Here is a 20,600-nt window from a genome sequence, read left to right as displayed (position 1 = left end):
CCTCCTGCACATGAAAAAAAAGAGTGCAGGGGTTCTGAGGACCAGCAACCTGCTGCAAAACGTCTTATGAACAGACCGCAGGAAAGCTAAAAGCTTACACTAGAGAATCTTGGCACAGGCGTTCATTAAAAGCATATGTGCTTCTATGGCATTATACATAAAGAGGAAATGGAAGACATGGCATTCTCCTCCCATACAAGGGTTAAGGGGAATTGTCTACTCCAAATGAGGAACAAATCAGTAACTTCCAGAAAGCCATTTAGTTTATTCATAAGGTTGGTAGACTGCCCAGCGTAGTGAAATCAGGATGGTTAAATAACAAAACAACTCATACAACCAAATATAAAAATAATCAAAGACAATACCCTCAGTAGTGTAATAACAGTAACAAAAACAAAAACGGCAACTCACAGCTGACCTGTCATTAATAACTAGAACCAAATTACTTAAATATAACAGAATAAATGGATATATAATATATCCAAATAATAAATACTATCACATCCAGACCAGAGATAAGGCTCATAAAAATTAACACTGAATGCTGCCATAGGCTTCCCTAAACAATTCTGTCTTTAGTAATCTACTAAAAGAATGTGGGAAGGGGACCTGCCTAGTCTCCACAACGAGAGTGCCACTGATGTGAATGCCCAATTCCTTGTGATAGTTTTCTTCCTTGGAGTGGGCACACTCAGTAACGAGGCCCGAGATGGAATGGGTTGACTGGACAAACAATGTCATCTTATATGTATTACCACTTAATACTTTATCACAGAAGCAGTATAATTGCAATTTAATAACAACCCAAGGTCTACCAAAACTATTCTGTCTAGCATCTCTTCCTGAATTCATGATGTCATACTTCCTGGGGATCCAGGAACAGAATTCCACAGCATATGAGCAGCAATATAAATTGATCTTTTCCTGATACAGTATATTCCAGCCGAACAGGTTTAACAGCTGGGACCTTTAGAAGGGCAGTTCTGGATTACTTCAACTGGTGTTAGACTTCATATGGGTAGAGGTGGTCTAGTAAGTATGTGGGTCCCAAGCACTGAAGAATTCTAAATAAACATCTTCACCTGAAAACCACTGGCAGCCCATGTAACTGGTGCAAAATTGGTGTCATATTGTCACAGCAGGAGGTACTCATTACTAGCCTATCCACTGCATGTTGTACTGGTTGAAACATTTGTCTTCAAAGTTAGCTCCACAAAGAGCAAATTACAGTATCTAATCTCAAGGTTCCACTTGCATAGATGAGTGTGATGACTGGAAAAAATGGCACTCTTCAATCTGTACACTTACAGACCTGTAGTTCAGGAAATACTTAATCTGAAGTAAGTCCACTGTGTTCAGTATAACTTCCTTCCTAAGAAGTGTTTTGGACTTTAGCCTTAAACTTCTATGAGTTACATACAATATTTGTAAGCATTTTAGTATGCTTATCTTCCCCCCCCCACTTTCTGTAATGTGCTACAGTTACTATAGAATTTTATCTTAGTATTTAGTCTCTCATCATTCTTGCACATCCAGAAAACTCTTGAGTGCATTTTAATAATATAAATGTATTACCTAGGCACTCACAAATTAGATATATATTTTATTTATTATTTATTTATTTATTTATTTATTTATTTATTTGATTTGTATCCCGCCTATCTGGACTACCAGACCACTCTAGGCGGTTTCCAGTATATAATAAAAATAAAATGTAACTAAAATACAAGAATGTGCATGAACGTAAAATAATAATTGCAATCACAGACGATAAAGAAAATAATATAAGGGAAATTAGAAAAAGATTTCAGGAATTGATTGGAGGGAAGGCCTGGATGTATAACCATGTTTTTAACTGGGTTTTAAAAACACTCAGCGTAGGGGCCGCGCAAATCTCTGGAGGAAGGTTGTTCCAGAGGCGAGGAGCCACCGCCGAGAACGCCCGGTTTCGTGTCTTCTCCTTCCGGGCCTCTCTTGGCGTCAGGCTCCTCAGCCCCACCTCCTAACTCGCACGGGTGATCCGGGTAGACCTGGATGGGAGCAGGCGTTCTGCCAAGTATCGAGGTCCTAAACCGTTTAGGGCCTTATAAGTAAGCATTAAAACTTTGAAGTCGACGCGGAAACGGATGGGCAGCCAATGCAATACGGCCAGCGTTGGAAAAATGTGTTGGTATTTTCTCACTCCGGTAAGGAGTCTGGCTGCAGCATTCTGCACCACCTGAAGTTTCCGCATCAGCTTCAAAGGCAGCCCCACGTAGAGCGCATTACAGTGGTCTAATCTTGAGATTACGAGTGCATGCACCAAGGTAGTGAGTGCCCCTGTGTCGAGATAGGGCCACAGCCGGGCAATCCGCCAGAGATGGAAAAAGGTGGTACGGACTACCGACGCCACCTGTTTCCATGGTGAGCGATGGGTCCAGATGTATGCGCAAACTGCGGACCCCACAAACGTGAGAGAGTCCCCCAAGCCGCCAACCACGGGGTCACCCACCCTCAGAACTTCCATCTTGTCCGGGTTCAGCCTCAGCCCATTCTCCTGCATCCATCCCAGTACGGTCCCCAGGCAGGGTTGAAGGGACAGGACGGCATCACCTGCATCAGGTGAAAAGGAGATGTATAGCTGGGTGTCATCAGGATATTGATGACACAAAGCCCCACATCCCCGGATGACCCCTCCCAGCGGCCTCATATAGATGTTGAACAGCATTGGGGAGATGATCGACCCCTGTGGGACGCCACAATTGAGACTCCACGGGGCCGAGACACACTCTCCAAGCTGGACTCTCTGGGGGCGGTCCCCCAAGAAGGAACTGAGCCAGGCCAATGCCAGGCCACCTATTCCCAACTCGGAGAGCCTCCCCAGGAGGACACCGTGGTCGATGGTATCAAATGCCACTGAGATGTCGAGGACGACCAACAGAGACATTTTCCCCCTGTTGGCTTCCCTCAACAGGTCATCATACAGGGCGACCAATGCTGTCTCTGTACCGTGGCGCAGCCTGAAGGCCGACTGGAATAGATCCAGGGCATCTGTTTCATCCAAGTATGCCTGAAGCTGGTCAGCCACCACCCTCTCCACCACTTTGCTCATGAAAGAAACATTGGCGATGGGCCTATAATTGACAATTTCGTCCACCGCCAAACTAGGTTTCTTTCTTATGGGCCTAATGAGTGTCTCCTTGAGGGCAGAGTGGAACCTGCCCTCAAGGAAAGACCCATTTATTATTGCAGTGGCCCATTCAGTTGTTATCGGCCTGGCTGCTTTGATTAGCTAGGCCGGGCAAGGGTCCAAGGAGGAGGAGGTGGCTTGACAGCGATCAAGCACCTTGGCCACAGTATCAGGCATCACAGGCTGAAAGGAGTCAAAGGTTACCCGGCAAGACGGAGCGCTGGATATCTCTGCTCGACTCACTGTATTCAAAAAAGGAGAGAGGTCCTGGCGGATGGCCTCCACTTTAGATTTTAAAAAGGCTGCAAACTGGTCAGGTGAGAAACTAGGGGGAGGCCTATCACCCAGACCAGTTCCGGATAGGTCGCGCACTATACGGAATAACTCCGCCTGCTGGTTGGATGCTTCGCTTATCCGATTAGCGAAGTAAGTTCGACAGGCAGCCTTTACCTTAGACAGGTAAAGGTTAGTTGCAACCTGACAGCTATCCAATTAAAGTCCCTCGGGTTCTTCCTCCACCTACGCTCTAGTCTTCTCCTGTATCGCTTCATCGCTCGAAGCTCCTGGTTAAACCAGGGCGTCGGGCGGGTTCTGCGATGGAGAGGGCGTTTAGGCGCTATCATGTCTACGGCCCTGGTGGCAGCAGTGAACCAGCTGTCAACCAGAGCCTCGACAGGGGCGCTGGCCAGGTCAGCCGTAACACCTCTCATGGCATCCTGGAATCCGGCAGGATCCAGTAGCCTTCAAGGGTGGACCATAGAAATAGGTCCCTGCTCCCTGCGAGGGGGAAGTGCCACTGAGAGGTTACATTTTATTAGGTGGTGATCTGACCATGACAAGGGGACTGACACGAGGTCAGTCACCATCAGATCACGCTCGTTCCATGTCGTGGTAAAGACCAGGTCTAACGTATGGCCACCCACGTGGGTGGGGCCGATGACATGTTGGGACATGTTCAAGGAAGCCATGGTTTCCAAGAACTCAAGAGCTGGCCCAGTAGTCTCTGCCCCCGCGTGCATGTTGAAGTCACCCAAGACCAGGAGCCTCGGGGACCCCAACAGTGCCGTGGAGACAAAGTCGGCCAGCTCCGGTAGGGAAATGGCTGGATCGCGGGGAGCGCGGTAACCCAGCAAAATCCCAATACCATCCCTGGCCCCAATCAACACGTGGAGTGCCTCTAGGCCTGGCTTCACCACTGAGGAGCGCCTAGTAACCTCTAAGATCGATTTGTAAACAATAGCTACTCCCCCCCGCCCCTCCAGTCTACCCTGGTGCTGGACAGCATAACCAGGCGGGCAGATGAGGGCCAGGGGAGGGCCACCCTCCCCACTAATCCATGTCTTGGTTATGCAAGCCAGGTCTGCATCCTGCTCCAGGATAAGATCATAGATCAACTGGGCTTTGTTGGACACAGACCTGGCATTCAACAGCACCAGATTTAGAGTGGAGGGCTGACTGAGCTGGCTACCTCGATACTGAGGGTTGGTCGCAGCCAAACATCTGTTCATCGTTCTTCTGACACGAGCAGGGACTGTGCCAACACCATATCTCCCTCTACCCGTAATCACTGGAATGTTCCTGGGCCCCTCGCTAGGCGGACAAGCCTTCCACTCCATTTCCAAGGGGGGGAAAAAGGAGGGGGAAGAGGGAAGGAAAAAAGACAATAAAGAATTACCCTAAATTAATAGAACACATGAACTTAAACACAAAAAATGCATAAATCAAATACAATATTACTAAAAGAAAAAACAAGTCCCAAATTATAAGCCCCTAGTGTATAAAAATTAAATAATTTAAGAAAAACCGTGTGCTTAAATCCCACATATAGCCCTTGTCTTTCCTCCTCCTCCTCCTCCACGTGACCTTGTCCTTTCAAATATTGCAACTTCCAATGTTATTTTTGCTGTTGTTGAAGCAGATGTTGATGGTGTTGATAACAAAGTTACTGGAGAACAGATGTTATTCGTGGAGCAAGCCGCAAAGATCTTAAGCATGAGCATAAAGGAGAGCAAAGTCCAGGGTATAGATGATTCAATCCCAGTCCTTTCCCACCCCCAGGGAAGAGGCAAGGCGACTCTGCAGTTAGTCCAAAGGCAGGAGGCTGAGCAAACCAGTCTTGGAGAAAGTAAGTGCCAAAGGGATGATTTGGGTATGTACAAACAAATTGCTCTGAAGGAAGCAGCTTTCCTCTATTTCAGATTTCCCAGTCCAATGCCCCTTGAATGTGCCATTCATGGTGGCTTGAAGATGATGGGAGTTGCAGTGACAAGAGTGGAGATGAATGTTATAGCTACTTCTAAAATGACATGCATTAGACTAAAAATTGAGGGCCGTCTTATACACGGAAGTAAGCTGAGGAGAGTACAAAAACAAGTGGAGGAGAAAGCAGGGATCAGATTGTTCGTGCAAGGCTTTGATCCCTGTTTTCCCCTCCACTCGCGAATCCTTAGCAAAAGGAAAGCAGGGATCAAAGTGTTGCAGGATCGCCTTAAATCCCTGCTTTCCCCTATGCTTGCTAAGTCCCATGGGGCTTAACAAAAGGAGGGGGGAAGAATCAAAGCAATTCCGTGGCTGTATAAGGGGGAAAGGGATCAAAATGATCATGCAGTTGCGGGATTGCTTTAATCCATTTCCCCCTCCTTTTGCTAAGCCCCACGGGGCTTAGCACGAAGGGAGAAAGCAGGGATCAAAGCGATCCTGCAGTGCTTTGATCCCTTTCACCCTACACTTGCTAAGCCCCACTTAGATTGGGTTAGAACTTAATTTTGGGTTAGAAAAGTGGGGGCGTCTTATACATGAGGGTGTCTTATACACAGACATATACGGTAATTCTACATTGAATGATTAGGGTACTTCCTTGTCCTTTCTTTCCTCCCCTGTCATCAGATCCTGTGCATGTTTATTTAACTGAACAACAACTTGGTTTAGAATAAAAGAAAGTTTAATTTTGAAAAACCTTGAAAAATAAAGGTGGTGGCCTTTATAGTGCCAACATTACACAGAGCTCATTTAGCCACAAACAGGAAAAACAGATTATCTCTGAACTGAATAAAGGAGAGGATGTGTTCTCAAAGGCTTTCATGGTTGGGATCCAATGGTTGTGGGTTTTTCGGGTTGTTTGGCCGTGTTCTGGAGAACACAGCCAAACAGCCCGAAAATCCCACAACCAAAGGAGAGGATATTACCCTTTTACCCCAACTAGAATGACTGTTCTTCTACAAGAGACTCACCCATATCTAAGGTTATGTATGTTATATATGGTATTTTTCTGTGTAAAATATGATACTTTTTCCTAAAATCACTGGAGGAAAAATGAGGGTTGTCTTTTACATGGAAGTAAGCTGAGGAGAAAATCATGCGGTAGTAAAACTGCCTACCTTATGCTCATCAGTGGGGTCTGGTGGAACCTCCATGCTTGGACCCACCCCTTCCATTTCTGCTTCTGCTGCTTCACAGATCTAAAGCAGCAGGCACTGTTCCTCCTCGCCTGCAAGTGGATATGGAGTGTGGTGTGCATGCACACTGCAGGGCTTAGGAAATGGAGGGGTAAAGCAGCAATGAAAGGGCTGCAGACCACAGCCCTTTGATCCTGCTGCCCTTTCATTACCCCTCCATTTCCAAAGCCCTGAATGGAGGGGTAAAGCAGCAATGAAACCACTGCAGGATCAAAGGGCTGCGATCTTGCAAACCTTTCATCACTGCTTTACTCTTCCATTTCTTAAGATTGCTGCTTTCCCCCACCACTTCCACAGCCCTTTCATCCTGCTTTCGCTGGGCTTAGGAAGTGGAGAGGGAAAGCAGCAATCAAATTTTCTTATTTGGGGTTGGAAAAGTGGGGGTATCTTATAAATTGGGTCATCTTATACACTGAAAAATACAGTATGTTTTAATTCTATTTATTGTATTATAATTTTATCCTCACGGTATTTTATGATTTTTTATTTTCACCCCTATGTATTAATGTTGCTATTTGCTATTTCGTTACTTTGTTGTTTTTGTTATTTGTTGTAAACTGCCCAGAGTGGCCTTGGCTGCCAGATGGGCAGTATATAAATAAATAAATAAATAAATAAATAAATAAATAAATAAATAAATAAATAAATAAATAAATAAATAAATAGGTTATACTGTATATGTTGGGATGCACACTAAGTTACATGAAGAAAGAAACTATAGTTCTTCAAAGCTAAGGCAATCTCATAAGCTACCACCAGATGGCATATGAAGCTAAAACTTTTCATTAACTACATATTCTTGAAAATTGAAAATCCTTGTCATAAACCCCAGAAATCCCTATAAAACATCCTTACCAATTGTCCAATTTATCTATGAAAATATGAGAATTTTTTAACTGCAACAAAATTAAACTTACGGTATTTTACAAACAAGTTATTCAAGATAACAAGTGCATTATTATGGTGGCCCATAATGCAATGACAATCTAGGTATGAAAGAGATTTAAAAATATATGATTTCTGTAAAGAACAAACAACACTTGACCAAATAATTTTAATGTCAAATGATAAATTAATTGGGAAAATCTATAAATATCTCTTAAATTGGAAAATGGCTGTAGCGGGCCACTCTCAAGCCTCTACCCATCCAGGCCTATAAGAGTGCCCACTACTTTTCACCAAAAACTTGCTGCCACCAACCTATCCTTTAAATCAAAAGGATAAGTGTTTCTTTTCAAACAAATGAAAGATTTATTTATTACAAGAAATAAAAGTAGTAAATCACTGTTATAAAATTAAGTTGACAATCACTGTTTCTCAGACACTAGCTCACACAGACTTTTCCCTCACTGACTGGCTCTTTCTCACTTACTATCAATCTCTTTAATCACTCATATCTCAAACTGATCTCCTCTCACACGTCACACACACCTTATATAACCCAGCTCCTCCCACTTCTGCACCACCCTTCGTCCTCTCATTGGCTGAGGTTCCCCTGCCCAGCTGTGACGGACAGGTGAGAGCAGAGCTGAACGCCACAATGGCCAATGAACAAGTCAAAGAAACAATGGTACAATTGGCAAAAAAACTTTGGATACAATATTGAACTTGAAAGATGGCAAAAGTTGTGGACTAGAAACTATAAATGACAATGGCATGATCTTATAAAGAGAATTTATACAAAATGTTTTATAGATGCCATTTACCACCTGATAGACTAGCTAAAATGGTTTCTAATCGGTCAAGTAAATGCTGGAAATGTCACAAACGAACTGGAACTTACTATCGCCTTTGGTGGACAAGTAGTAAAGCAAAAAAGTTATGACTTATGAATAAGCAATCTCCAAAAAATCATCTCAACTGCCCTGCTCAACTCTTCCAAACTCAAGTCTGTGGTTTCCTTTATGGAGTTAGTCCACCTCATATTTGGTCTTCCTCTTTTTCTGATTCCTTCATCCTTCCCAAGTACTGTTGTCTTTTCCAGAGAATTCTGCCTTCTCATGATGTGCCCAAAGTGGGACAGACTCAGTTTCAACATTTTTGCCTCCAGAGCTAGTTGAGGCTTTATTTGACCACACTAGTTTGCCTTTCAAGTAGTTCAGGGTATCTGCAAAGCTTTCCTCCAGCACCACATTTCAAACAAATCTGTTTTTTCTTCTCCTTTCAGCTTTCTTAACTGTCCAGCTTTCACACCAATACATGGTGACTGGAAATACAAGAGGTACTGTGGATGGTTTTAGTCTTAGTGTCCAGTGACACATCCTTACACTTGATGAGCTTTTCTAGTCCCTTCATTGCTTCCTTTCCTTACATACCTTCTGATATGTTGGCTGTAAGTATACAAAATCTCTAACAATTTCAATTTCTTTATCACTAAAGTGATGTACAGTGGTGCCTCAACTTACGAATGTTCCGACATATGAGCATTTCAACTTACGACCAGCTCAGGCCGCAAAATTTTGCTTCGACCTGCGGCTGGAGCTTTGAGTTACAACCAAAAAAAAGGTAGGGAAAAAAAGGCAGGGAATTCAAATTGCTAACCGTTGGTAGGCGAAGAGGCTCCTGTAGCTCTTTTGCCCAAACAGTTAGAGTGAGCGCGATTGGAGTAGGCTTTGGAGTGCCTGGTTAAGGTAAGGTGCTGCTTTCTACTTTTTAAAAACTGTTCTGGGTGGGTTTTGCAGCGTGGTTTTGGGCTGGGTGGTGAGATTACGTTTCTGTGCTGTGATGGGTCATGTAGGGTTTGCTTGTTTTTTGATGGTCTTGCGGGGTTTGTTTGCTTTTTGCTTTGGTTTTTTTGCATTTCTGAAGGGTCTTGCATAGTTTGTTTGCTTTCTGCTTTGCTTTTTTTGCATTTCTGAAGGGCCTTGCATGGTTTTCTTTTCGTTTCTTTTTTTCTCCCTTCGACTGGAATGGATTAATCGTGTTTCCGGTGGGTTTTTTGTGTTTTTTGGTGTGTTTTTTCCTTCGGTCGGAATGGATTAATTGCATTTCAATGCATTCCTATGGGAAATGTGCTTTGACGTACGACCATTTCAAGTTACAACTGAAGTTCTGGAACCAATTAAATTCGTAAGTCAAGGCACCACTGTACTTCTTCTGTAGTCATGTTTTTGTCTTCAGAATGTTCAACTGTTTTGGCACTTTCTTTCACTTTTTCTAAAAGTCATTTCAAGTCATTGCTGCTTTCTGCCAATAAGATGGTGTCATTTGCCTATCTTAAATTATTGATGTTTCTTCCACAAATTTTCACTCCTCCATCTGAATCCAGTCCAGCTTTCCTTATGATACGTTCTGTCCTAATGGTAATATAACTGTACGTGTTTGGGAGAAAAGACAGGGAAATTGATTTATTCTACAGTCTTTCAAATTATCATTAGACCCCTCCTTACATTTACAAACTGGAGTGCTGTTGGCAAAAAACTCCAATTGAATCTGACCAAACACAGGCTAGGGGTAGTTTAAAGGCCTACTCTGTGGCAGTGGTCACAGTGAAGAAATGTTTCTTTTCTGCTGCCATTGTGTCTGCACATGGTTACTCAGCACAGCTATTTCAGGTGTTAGGGGGAAATTACACGTACACCCACAAGAACAAGATGCTGACTACTCTACAGCCCATGAAGAATCTGCATGGCATTTTACAGATAAAGTTGTTTAGACTCACTCTGACTTGGGTAATTATGGTTGAAACAGTTCCTGTCAATGTAACTCTAGCTCCCGCTTGTCCTGTTATAATGGATATGTTTCAATCTGTGCAGCCTGAGGATACAGACAAGGAACCTTGCAAAGGTGAAAACTACCACGTGTATGCTGCATCCCTTGCTTTCCTGGCTTATAAAAGCTGCCAGAGCTGAACTGGCTAGGTGCTAAATGCCTCCTTGCAACAAGACAGGCTACTGGCATGTTTAAAAGAGGCAATTGCAAAAGCCCTTCTGAAAAAGCCATCCGTGGACTCTGGGAGGACAGGTTTATCCATCTTATCTTTCTGGTGACAAAGACCATACTTTTAGGCAGCTCTTAAGCAGCTAACAGGGTAGGGATGAGTTTTAATTTTGGATGCTGTATATTAGTTTGTGTATGTTTTGGTTTCCTTTTAAGGTGTTTTTAAGTTTTACCAGATTTTTAAAATATATACATTTGTTTTTAATGTAGTATTTTATTGTTCTTTTAACTGATTTATTTTTTTTTAAATGTGACCTGCCTTGGGTCCCATAACTGGGAGAAAGAATAAAAATAAAATAAAAAAATTCTGGCAATTCACCTTTGCATTCATTTGGCTATATCATATATGGTTTGTTTGTTTATATTATGCTTTGAAAGATCATTTAGAAATATGGAGACATTTTTTAAATTCTCCAACCTTTGGGTTGACATACTGTAAGAGCATCCATGTTTGAACAAGACAGAGGTCCACTTAGTCCAACATTCTCTCCCAACCATTGCTAGCCAGCTGCATCAGCAATGTCTGCATTTCACGTCTCAGCAGCTGATACAGAGAAACACAGGTACCTCTAATACCTGAGGTGATATGTAGCTACAGTATTCTGGCTATAACCACTGATGACTTTGACTTCCATGGATCTAATTCCCTTCCAAACCTATTCAAGTTGGTAGCTAGAACTACATCTTGTGCCACTACACTCAACTATGATGTGTGAAGAACTACAACTGCTTATGTCCTTTAAATCTTCCCACTCAGCTTCATGGGATGACCCAGGACTCTTGTATGAAAGTGGGGAAAAACTCTCGTCATTTACTTTATGCACACTGTGCATTATTTATACACCACCATGTTTTTCCTTGGTCATCCTTTCTCTGAATTAAAATAACCAAACACTGTAACTTTTCATCACAGGGCAGTTGCTCTATCAGCTTGGTTGTCATGTTCTACGTCTTTCACAGTCCTACAATACTCCATTTTGTGGTGGTGAACATAATCTGTGATGTAGATTTGCCCTATGGATTGATAGGTCAAAATTTATATACTGGCAGTTTTATTTTTGTATTTATTTTCTAATTATGCCAAACATATCATTTGAATTTTTATAGTAGCCATACACTGAGTAGACTGACATTTTCATTATGCTGTCCACAAGAACCTCAAGATCCCTTACTTTATCAGTTGCTGCCAACTCAGTTGCTACCTACCAGTACAATATGTGCTAAACAGATGTTTTTGCCCCTTTCTGCAACACGTTGCATTTTCACTGGATTTCACTAACAGTGCCTTGTAGTCCCTGACCTGTTTTACATGGCATTTATTTTCAGACTGCAGCCCATATCAAGATGCACAATTTGAACACAACAGTTCCCCATATATATGGGGTTTTTTACGGTGTCCTTACAGCTCAGGGAGGGAAAAGTGTGAAAAAGCAGGCTCCAGATCACTAAAGTTTATGCCAAATTAAAAATTATTAAGTTTTAGCTTTAAATAGTGTATTTCAATGATGTAAGCATCACTGGGTTCTTTTTAAGGAGACATGCAGGGTAAAAATATTTTAATTAACATGCCACAGGACATTTGCTTTCCGTGAAACACGCGAAAAAAGCGACTCTCTTGTGCTTTTTTTAAAAAATGCACAGGCTTACTATTGCACAGTTGAAACCTCCAACCCAATTTTTCTTGTAATAGGGAAACTTGTTCATTAAAAAAAACCCGCCTGCCCGAGAAAGCCTTGCTAAAACACACATAACTTATTTACCTCACCCATTCAGTTTTTATTTGACTAAATGATGGCATCCTTCCTGCCACCGTCCCTCCTGCACTCTATATGCTCCCACAAAAAAAACAAAAAATAGTGCACCAACCCCAACTGGCGCACCAACACCCTACAGACGAGAGTACGTGACTGTACGCGCCGCTTGCCTCGGCGTAGGTTTCCGCGCGCTCCAGGGACCGGACGCGAGAGCGCGCGAAAAGCCTAAGCTGAAGTAAGCAGCGCGCGCGCGCGCCCACGCCTGTACGTGCACAGCCCCCGGGCGGGCGTATGCGCGCGCCCATGCTGCTCTGTGACCCATCTCACTGAACAAAGGATTCTTGCTCGAAATCTCCTCTCCAGACCTAAAATGGCGTCCGTTCCTTCTCCGCGCACCATAGAGATGAAGGAGGAACCATGTTAAAACAAAAGCGAACGGGAGAGGGAAATGGGTAGAGCGGCAGCCTCTGGCTTGAGGTCTCTCTGCGCAGCTGACGCTTCCGGCTCTCTGGTAGAAGTGTGCGCAAAGGGGGGGGGAGGAAAGCAGGGATCTTGAACTGGCGTGATCATGGCGAGCGAAAAAGGGGACTCCGAGAAGGTAATGCGCTGTGAAGGCGGTGACACATGTTACGCGGTAGCTATTGCCGTCACACACCGCGCATACGGAGCTAGAGTCGTAGTATATTTTGCACGCACCTTGGGCTCTGGCTTCTCTAAGGGCAATGACTTCTCTGTAGGCAGATTGACCTTCCTGTAAATCGAGCCTAGCATTGCGGCTCCTCCACCAGGTGGTATTCAGATACATTCTTACTGGACATGGAGGTTCTGTTTAACTTGCGGTGGCTCAAATCCTTGGAAGAGCCCTCCCCGAAGCATAGACGTATAGGACCCAGCCTTAGCCTAAAAATTGATCCCGTAAAGCCAAAGTCGTGATCTATTCTCGGGTACAAAAGCTGTTGTTACACCCAATTTCCTTGCTCACCATCGCTAGCACATTTCACCTGGCCCCAGCATCAGACACGGAAAGCAGAAGGCAAGAACCAGAGTCTGGCTGAAGGGATTGAAGGGCGCCCTTTACGACAGCATACTAGGTCAGGCTTCCGAACTGTAAAATCGTGTTGTTGTTTTTAATCGGGCTGACAACGCGCCTGGCTTATAAATCATCGAGTGTAAAAGCATTCCCAAATAAGTGAACTGCCAATCGTTACTATTGCTCCTATAAGAAAGCTTTAAAAGCATGTTTTGCACAACTCAGTTTTAGAAGTTATGCTACATGTTTGTGTGTGTGTTTTTTTAAATTAGAATGTTACAACCATATATCCACCGATTTCTATTGAAAACACTCTTGAGCCAGTTGTTCCATGGCAGTGTAGCAGTAGCTCTAAATACAATTCTTATCTGTTGTTTTATGTTTCCTCTTCTGCAGTTGAAAATGTAAGTCAGGCTTTTAAAATACCTTTTACTGTACAGTATTGTGGAAAGAAAATATATTTAATATAATATCAGTCAAAACAGAAGTAAATAAGTAAATAAATAAATACCACAATGCATCTTAAAGAATAGTATGTATTGTAATGTGAGCTTTCATGGATAAAATTTAATATATTTAAATAATATTTAATATTAGTTTTACTTTAAATTTATGAGTTGAATTGATGACGCAGCAGACACAGAAACAGGCATAGTCAAATATTTGCAATGTCAATGCTAAAGTAACAGTACCATCTTGGAAAACCAAAAAGTAGCTTAAATCAAGAAGATATTTCTGGAGATATGTGCCTTTTCAACTTTTACATCCAAGACAATTTACAATGATAAAAAATATTTAAAACATATTTTATATTAGTCTTTTATATTTGCATATGAGTTTACAAAAATAAAACAAATAAAGCAAAATGTGATGTGCTGCATAAAAGGAAAGTCAATGAAAGTCATAGGCTACATGTTGTTTGCAGTAACCATATTTTAAACTGTTATTGGATGATTCAGTCACAAATGAATGAAGCAAGTTAAAAGGCTGTCTTTTGTACAGCCACCAATTGCATTTCACAAACTGAGGTGAATGCAACGTAACATATCTGGATGCTAGTACTCTTTATGTGGGAGGAGGAATTCTTAACAATATCCTGTGGGGCCCTCAAACTCACCCAGGCTGGTAAGGGGACCAAGAGAAGTGCCTCCTCTGAAGTCTTTAAGGACCAGGAAGGTCCATATGGGGAGATACTGTACAATCCTTCAGATAGCCTGGATCAAACTCATATAGAGCTTTATAGGTAAGAACCAGCCCTTTTAATTGGACCCAGAAGCAGACTGGTAGCCAATGCAGTTGTTGTAGCAGGAGTGTTATATGCTCCCTATGACTGGCCTCAGTGAGCAGTCTGGCAGGTTCATCTTCAGCTGCTGAAGCTTCTGACCTGTCCTCAAAAGCAGCCCCACACAGAGCACATTACAGTTATCAAAGCGGGATGTAAGTAAGGCATGTGTCAAATCATATACTGTACTGTATCTCAAGGAATTGGCCCAGCGGACGCATCACTTTTAACTGTGCGAATGCACTCATGGATACTGCTGAAACTGAGACATCCAGGCTCAGGGATGAATTCAGAAGTACACACATGCTTTTCTGGAGGAGTGTAGTCACATCCAGCACAGGTTGCATCCCATGCCTTCATTTGCCTTTCAATTGATCAGACTGCTTTTATAAGCCATGAAGAGCAAAGCTCTAGCATACATTTGGGGGCATTCACCTCTCCAAGAATCTGGTCCATGTCCTTGAGCTGCACCAGTTGTAATGTATCCGTTATAATGTGACAAGGAGGGGCCAAAGTTACACCCAAAGGACTTGTATCAACTACAGAATCCCAAGGCAGAGCAGATCGAAGTAACTTTGCCTGCAATGTGTTATGGAGATTCCTGACAGCTGGTTGCTGAATGGGCAGTATGTTATTCTTAATACATGTACTGTATTAAGCTCTGGATCAATTGAAACAACTCTGCTGGACAACTTTCTATGCCACGGCATAGGCTTTCAGATGAGCTCTAGCTTGTGTTTGGTTGGGCTCACTCTGTAACCTCTGTAGAATATACAGTATACACTGTAGAATGTATACTAATCTGTAGAATTCTCAACTATCAATACATTGTTATATGTGGAATACATTTCAGTGTATTTCCTCTCATTTGGTATGTTATTAAGTGCAGGTGCTGGTACCAAACTCAGAGTTTTACTTCAGGACACAATGCAAAGAAGAATGTCATTAGCAATGGATGGTCTGCATTGCATACTCCCAACAAGTAGTTTTGTTTAGACTATCTGTGCAGGGAGCAGCCCCCAGCGACATATGGGTATTGAAAGCCATTTTTAAGCCCTCTAAGCCAAATATTTTTGGGATTGCTGAATACTTCCAAGAGTGCAGAAAGTATCCAGTCGAAACAGGAAGGGGTGCCCGGTTACTTCTGGTGTAAATGGCAGGAGGACATTCTTGGCTAGTTCCAAGCTAAAGCAGCCCATGGTGGATACTGTGGCTGAGTGTGGTCCCTAGGCCTGCTGATATTTGGCAGTTGAATAGCTTAGGAGATGACCATAGGACAGTGAGACACCCCTTTTACAGAGGTAGGGAAAGTGGAGCTCTCCAGATATTGATAGTTGCCACCAACCCCATCCAGCATAGCTAGGGCTGAGGCAAGTTGGAAATGGCAGCTTCTGGACGTCTATCATTTGCCAGTCTCTGCTGTTCATCAGTGATTACAGTGTGGAGCAGCAGTCTTCCAGCACCAGTTTCTCTAAGAAGGGTGAAAGCCACCACAAATAGTCCCCCAGCACCTCAGAAGCATGAGGTGGCTGCTACTTGCACCACCATTAAGTGTCACGGAGATATTCAGCTGAATCAGCAGAGTCATGCTTTCGCACTCAAACACACATACACATTGTTCCTTCCAGCTCTGTGTTTTCACAGTCTTCAGTGACAGTGATTTTCCAGCTCCTTTGTAGGTGTGTGAACTTTACTGTTCAAAGGATTCCAGTTATCAGATACACATTGTGTGCATTGTTAGCTTCCAAGCACTGCCACCAGGGCTCAGGGACACATTGAAGAACTAAATACTGTACAGTGATATAACAGCTTTCTCTCTTCAAATTTTATTGGGCTATAGTAATGATTAATAAGATAAACCAGTTTCTCTCTAATAGTTATGGCAGACACTTTTCCAGGTGCATCTTTTCTTGTGCTTTTGGTCCAGTGGAAGAAACTGCACCTTCTAAAATTATCTTTTCACACTGCACTACAACGAAAGGGACAGGAATCCTTTGCTGGGGCAAATCTGGCAATTCTGTTGAATGGTTTGTCGGTTCCCTATTAGTTAGAAGAGGGACGTGGTGGCGCTGTGGGCTAAACCGCAGAAGCTTGTGCTGCAGGGTCAGAAGACCAAGCAGTCGTAAGATCGAATCCACGTGACGGAGTGAGCGCCCGTCGCTTGTCCTAGCTCCCGCCAACCTCGCGGTTCAAAAGCATGCAAATGCAAGTACTGTAGATCAATAGGGACCACTTCGGTGGGAAGGTAACAGCGTTCCGTGTCTAAGTCGCACTGGCCATGTGACCATGGAAGATTGTCTTCGGACAAAACGCTGGCTCTGTAGCTTGGAAACGGGGATGAGCACCACCCCCTAGAGTCGAACACGACTGGACAAAAATTGTCAAGGGGAACCTTTACGTTTACCTATTAGTTAGAAAGCTAGCTAATGAAAGGGTATTGTTCTGTCAGAATGTTTTGATATGATATATTTAATTTCTTCAAGTCTTTCAAAATCCTGGGTATAGCTGACGTCTTTAAGATCCCTTGTGCTCGAGAATCATTCCTTTATGGATCGCTGGGCGGTGTAGCTGTGGGGCTTGTACATTTTTTGGCAACAAGTAAGTAAACGTACCTATGCAGTCTTTTATTTTATTTTATTTATTTATTCATTCATTCATTCTATTTGTACCCCACCTATCTGGTCAAAACGACCATTGCTGGTGTGTCTTTCTGATGTTCTCATGTTCTTATTCTTCCTTACTATCTATATACCACATTATAACCATTGGCCAACATACGAAAGGATGCTGGCTTCCCTTGTGCTTCCCGGTAGAGACGTGCATGCCCATTTGTCACTAAATCTTGTGAAATGACAGTTCTTTAACATTCTGTGTAATTGGAATATTTTTTAAATCATATTATTATAGATGGATCAAATAACTGAACAGGGTTCATTTGAGTTAGTTGCATCCACAGCTTTTGCAGCAGATCCTGCCTTCTTTGCGTGTTGTGCTTAGCCCAAGCTGTAGTTGCCTCCTTAATTCTCCCTTCATCAACTTCATCTGATACTAGTATACTTCCTCAGTTACATCAAATCTTCTGCAGTGTAATAATTTGGTTTACCATATTTTTATTAATCTCTGTAAAGCCAAACATGTCCTAAAGAGTATGCAATGCTAGGTTTAATGTCATATGTAGCTGTATACATTTCTGAAGTGTGTTCTTTTGCATTTTCCTTTTTAACCACTGTAGCTGTCTATATATTCTCGATATGAATAGATTTCTTTCACCTCTCTTTAGGTAGAGTGCTTCGATCTTATTACGTTGCAGTTGGAGGTTATGCCCTGAGCACAACAGTATTTTGGTGTGTATTCTGTTCCCAGAATTATAATCCACAAATGTGGGTAATACCACAGTCTCACATTCATTCCCATCTGGAAGAATAGTTTTAAAATTACATTTTAACCCTACAGCATGCTATACCATTCACTGATATGCTGAAGTGTTCCCCGCCCCACAAGCTTTTCAGGGTCGGCTTGATTGATTTAAATCACTTCTCAGAAATACACAAATTAATTGTGGTTTTTTTTTTTCACATGAAAAAGTGCACTCTTGCTTGCTACAACCTTAATACATTTTAACAGTCTGTATTTTTCACACAGTCCTTGGCCAGATTGTCTCCACTTCCAATGTCTGTTTATTGACATTTCCAGTGTCTGAAAGCGTGCACTTTAGAAAGAAAAGTATGGGCTTACTATTTTCTGTATAAAGTTCCAGGGGATAAAAACTAAGGTTGTGACCCTAAAGGAAAAAGCATCAGAATAAGAATGGAAAGCAATTCCAGAGATTCTGATAGGGTTCACACAAAGTGAAAAATATCTTCAGGAGTAACTTCAGTTAGAGTTGAAAAGCAGGGCTGACTGGGTTTGTTATTTCTCAACTCCATATATTGCTATTAATCTTAGGAGACACAAATCCAGTTTAAGAACTGCAGGTTTTTCCAGTGGCCTATACGAGACTGAATCCTGGAGGAGAGATTGATTTAAGTACTCTGCCCAGAGTTTTACAGTATTGGCAGGGAGAGATTTGCTGTAATTAAAGGCTAATTTTGCTATGGGACAAAATCAAGAACTCTTTAATTACTGAAAATATCTGCTTGCCAGTAACATCATCACACTTTTTTTTAGCATTCTGTCAAGTCAGTTCTGATTTATGGCTTTCCAGGGTTTTCTACATTTAGGGTGGTACAGGTACAGCATGCTTGTGCCCTTCATATAATTGCTGGGCAGATTTGAGAACCATCTTGTGCGATATGTTCAACCAGAAGGGACGGGAAGGAAGGGCGGCTCTTTGGGGTCCTTAGCCCAAACTGAAATCAAAAACATGCAGTGTACATGCAGATACACTCTTACCCACACAATTTCCATCCTTTGGTCTCAGGAATAGGCATGTTACCAGAGCAAAGATTTTGTAAAACATCTGCATCCTTTTTACAGTAATAGCTGGTTCAGTGTAATAAAAACTGAACACATAATTTCATTGTGTAAAGCTGTCATGCTTTTTTTTTTCTCTTCAGGTTCTGCTGTAGATATGATCGTGCAAAAAAAAGATTCGAGCAACGCATGATTCAAGAAGGGATAAAAAATATGATTTTGTATGAAGGTACTCAGTATGATAGAACAAAGGAAGCAACAACCACTGAGGAAAGACGTCTATAGTTTTTACAAAAGTTCCTAAATAAGGAGTATCTCTTCTTATACTATTTCTAAGGATTCTCTGTAATTAAAAAAAACAGAATTTGCTTGATGAAAAATAAGGCAAACTGGTCCTCTTCAAGTTCTCATTTATATCTTACTTTTCCTGATATTTCACATTTTTCTTTTTAGTGCACATGCACATTTTAGTGCACATTTTAGCTCACTTTCAGGAGATAAATCTACAACAGATTGGCAAAAGTTAACAGTGATGCTTAAAGACTTTTGCAGAATGAATGTCTGTGTTAGCTATATGTTCTTTGGGTTTGGAGTTACTCTGTAAAACAAGTAGCAGTTTACATACATGAAAAGACTTTGGTGAGTCTTTTAAAAGACACAGCTTGTATAAGGGCAAAACCTAACCAAAGCTAAATGGTAACAGCTACCTACTGTACAACGAAAAAAAAATAAGTGAGAATGGCTTCTTACTACACAGACATGTGCAGGATTGCAAGGAGATCATTACTAGTAACGGGATAACATGGGGTAACCATTCGACCACTGACACAATGGGTCCAACCGGATAATAGTCCATTGCTGACGGGTAAATCAACACATATGTGAACTCCACTGTCAGTGGGTCTACTCTTGTTGAGACTTGCAATAGGATACTAGCCCTGTATTTAATTCATTGTTTCTTCAATTAAATAGAACTGCATCATGTCCTGTGTGCTTGTTTTCACTGGAGTTTGCCAGATACTCCTGTAATCCCTCTTGTTATTTTTAATGGGGCTATGAAATATGATAGTGCTATGGAAAGTAATTTTGCTTATACTGTTATCATTCTCCACTAGAGTACAGGTAATAGGAATACAATCTTTTTGCAGTAATGTAAATGCTTGACTATCACAATGCAAAATATTTGCAAGGGAATGTACTTGGTTATAATACCCATGTGACAATGTATAAACGTTGACTTCTGCCTTGCACCATAGGCTCTTATATTGTTTCATGATTCTGCCTCAGTGAACAGTTAAGGATTTGCATAAAAACTGTGATATTTGTACCTAAGCATATTTAAAGAGGTATTTTCACTATCAGTAGGGATTATTATGGCAAAGTGCTGTTCATACTACTATATAGAACAAGAAGTATGAAGCAGGATGAATTAAGACTCACACTGCTGTCACGGCAGCTTAAGGAACCTATGCAAGAGGGACACAATTCTCCAGTCTTGCTGTCATAGTGCTCAGTAGTACAAAAGTGAGCTAAACAAGTAGGGCATTTTAAGCATCCT

At 42.1% G+C, this 20,600-nt stretch overlaps 1 protein-coding gene across 1 annotated transcript; it reads left to right on the top strand.

Moving 5' to 3' along the window:
* The first annotated feature begins 12,581 nt into the window (after nt 1-12,581).
* On the top strand, nt 12,582-20,026 carry COX20 (cytochrome c oxidase assembly factor COX20). The gene is made up of 4 exons (XM_020787879.3): nt 12,582-12,915; nt 17,113-17,227; nt 17,910-17,973; nt 19,186-20,026. Exons 1-4 carry the CDS (start codon nt 12,886-12,888, stop codon nt 19,325-19,327), a joined length of 351 nt encoding a protein of 116 aa, XP_020643538.3. The 5' UTR covers nt 12,582-12,885; the 3' UTR covers nt 19,328-20,026.
* The last annotated feature ends 574 nt before the right edge of the window (nt 20,027-20,600 follow it).

Source organism: Pogona vitticeps, chromosome 1, assembly GCF_051106095.1.
Source record: "Pogona vitticeps strain Pit_001003342236 chromosome 1, PviZW2.1, whole genome shotgun sequence".
Classification (NCBI taxonomy): Eukaryota; Metazoa; Chordata; class Lepidosauria; order Squamata; family Agamidae; genus Pogona; species Pogona vitticeps.
The sequence above is the reverse complement of the archived record's forward strand: the minus strand, read 5'-3'. Positions and strand labels throughout refer to the sequence as shown.

Coding starts and splice junctions, on each gene's coding strand:
- COX20 (XM_020787879.3), top strand. CDS start 12,886: ATGGCGAGCGAAAAAGGGGACTCCGAGAAG. Junction 17,228..17,909: donor TGTACATTTTTTGGCAACAA/GTAAGTAAACGT, acceptor ACCTCTCTTTAG/GTAGAGTGCTTCGATCTTAT. Junction 17,974..19,185: donor CTGAGCACAACAGTATTTTG/GTGTGTATTCTG, acceptor TTTTCTCTTCAG/GTTCTGCTGTAGATATGATC.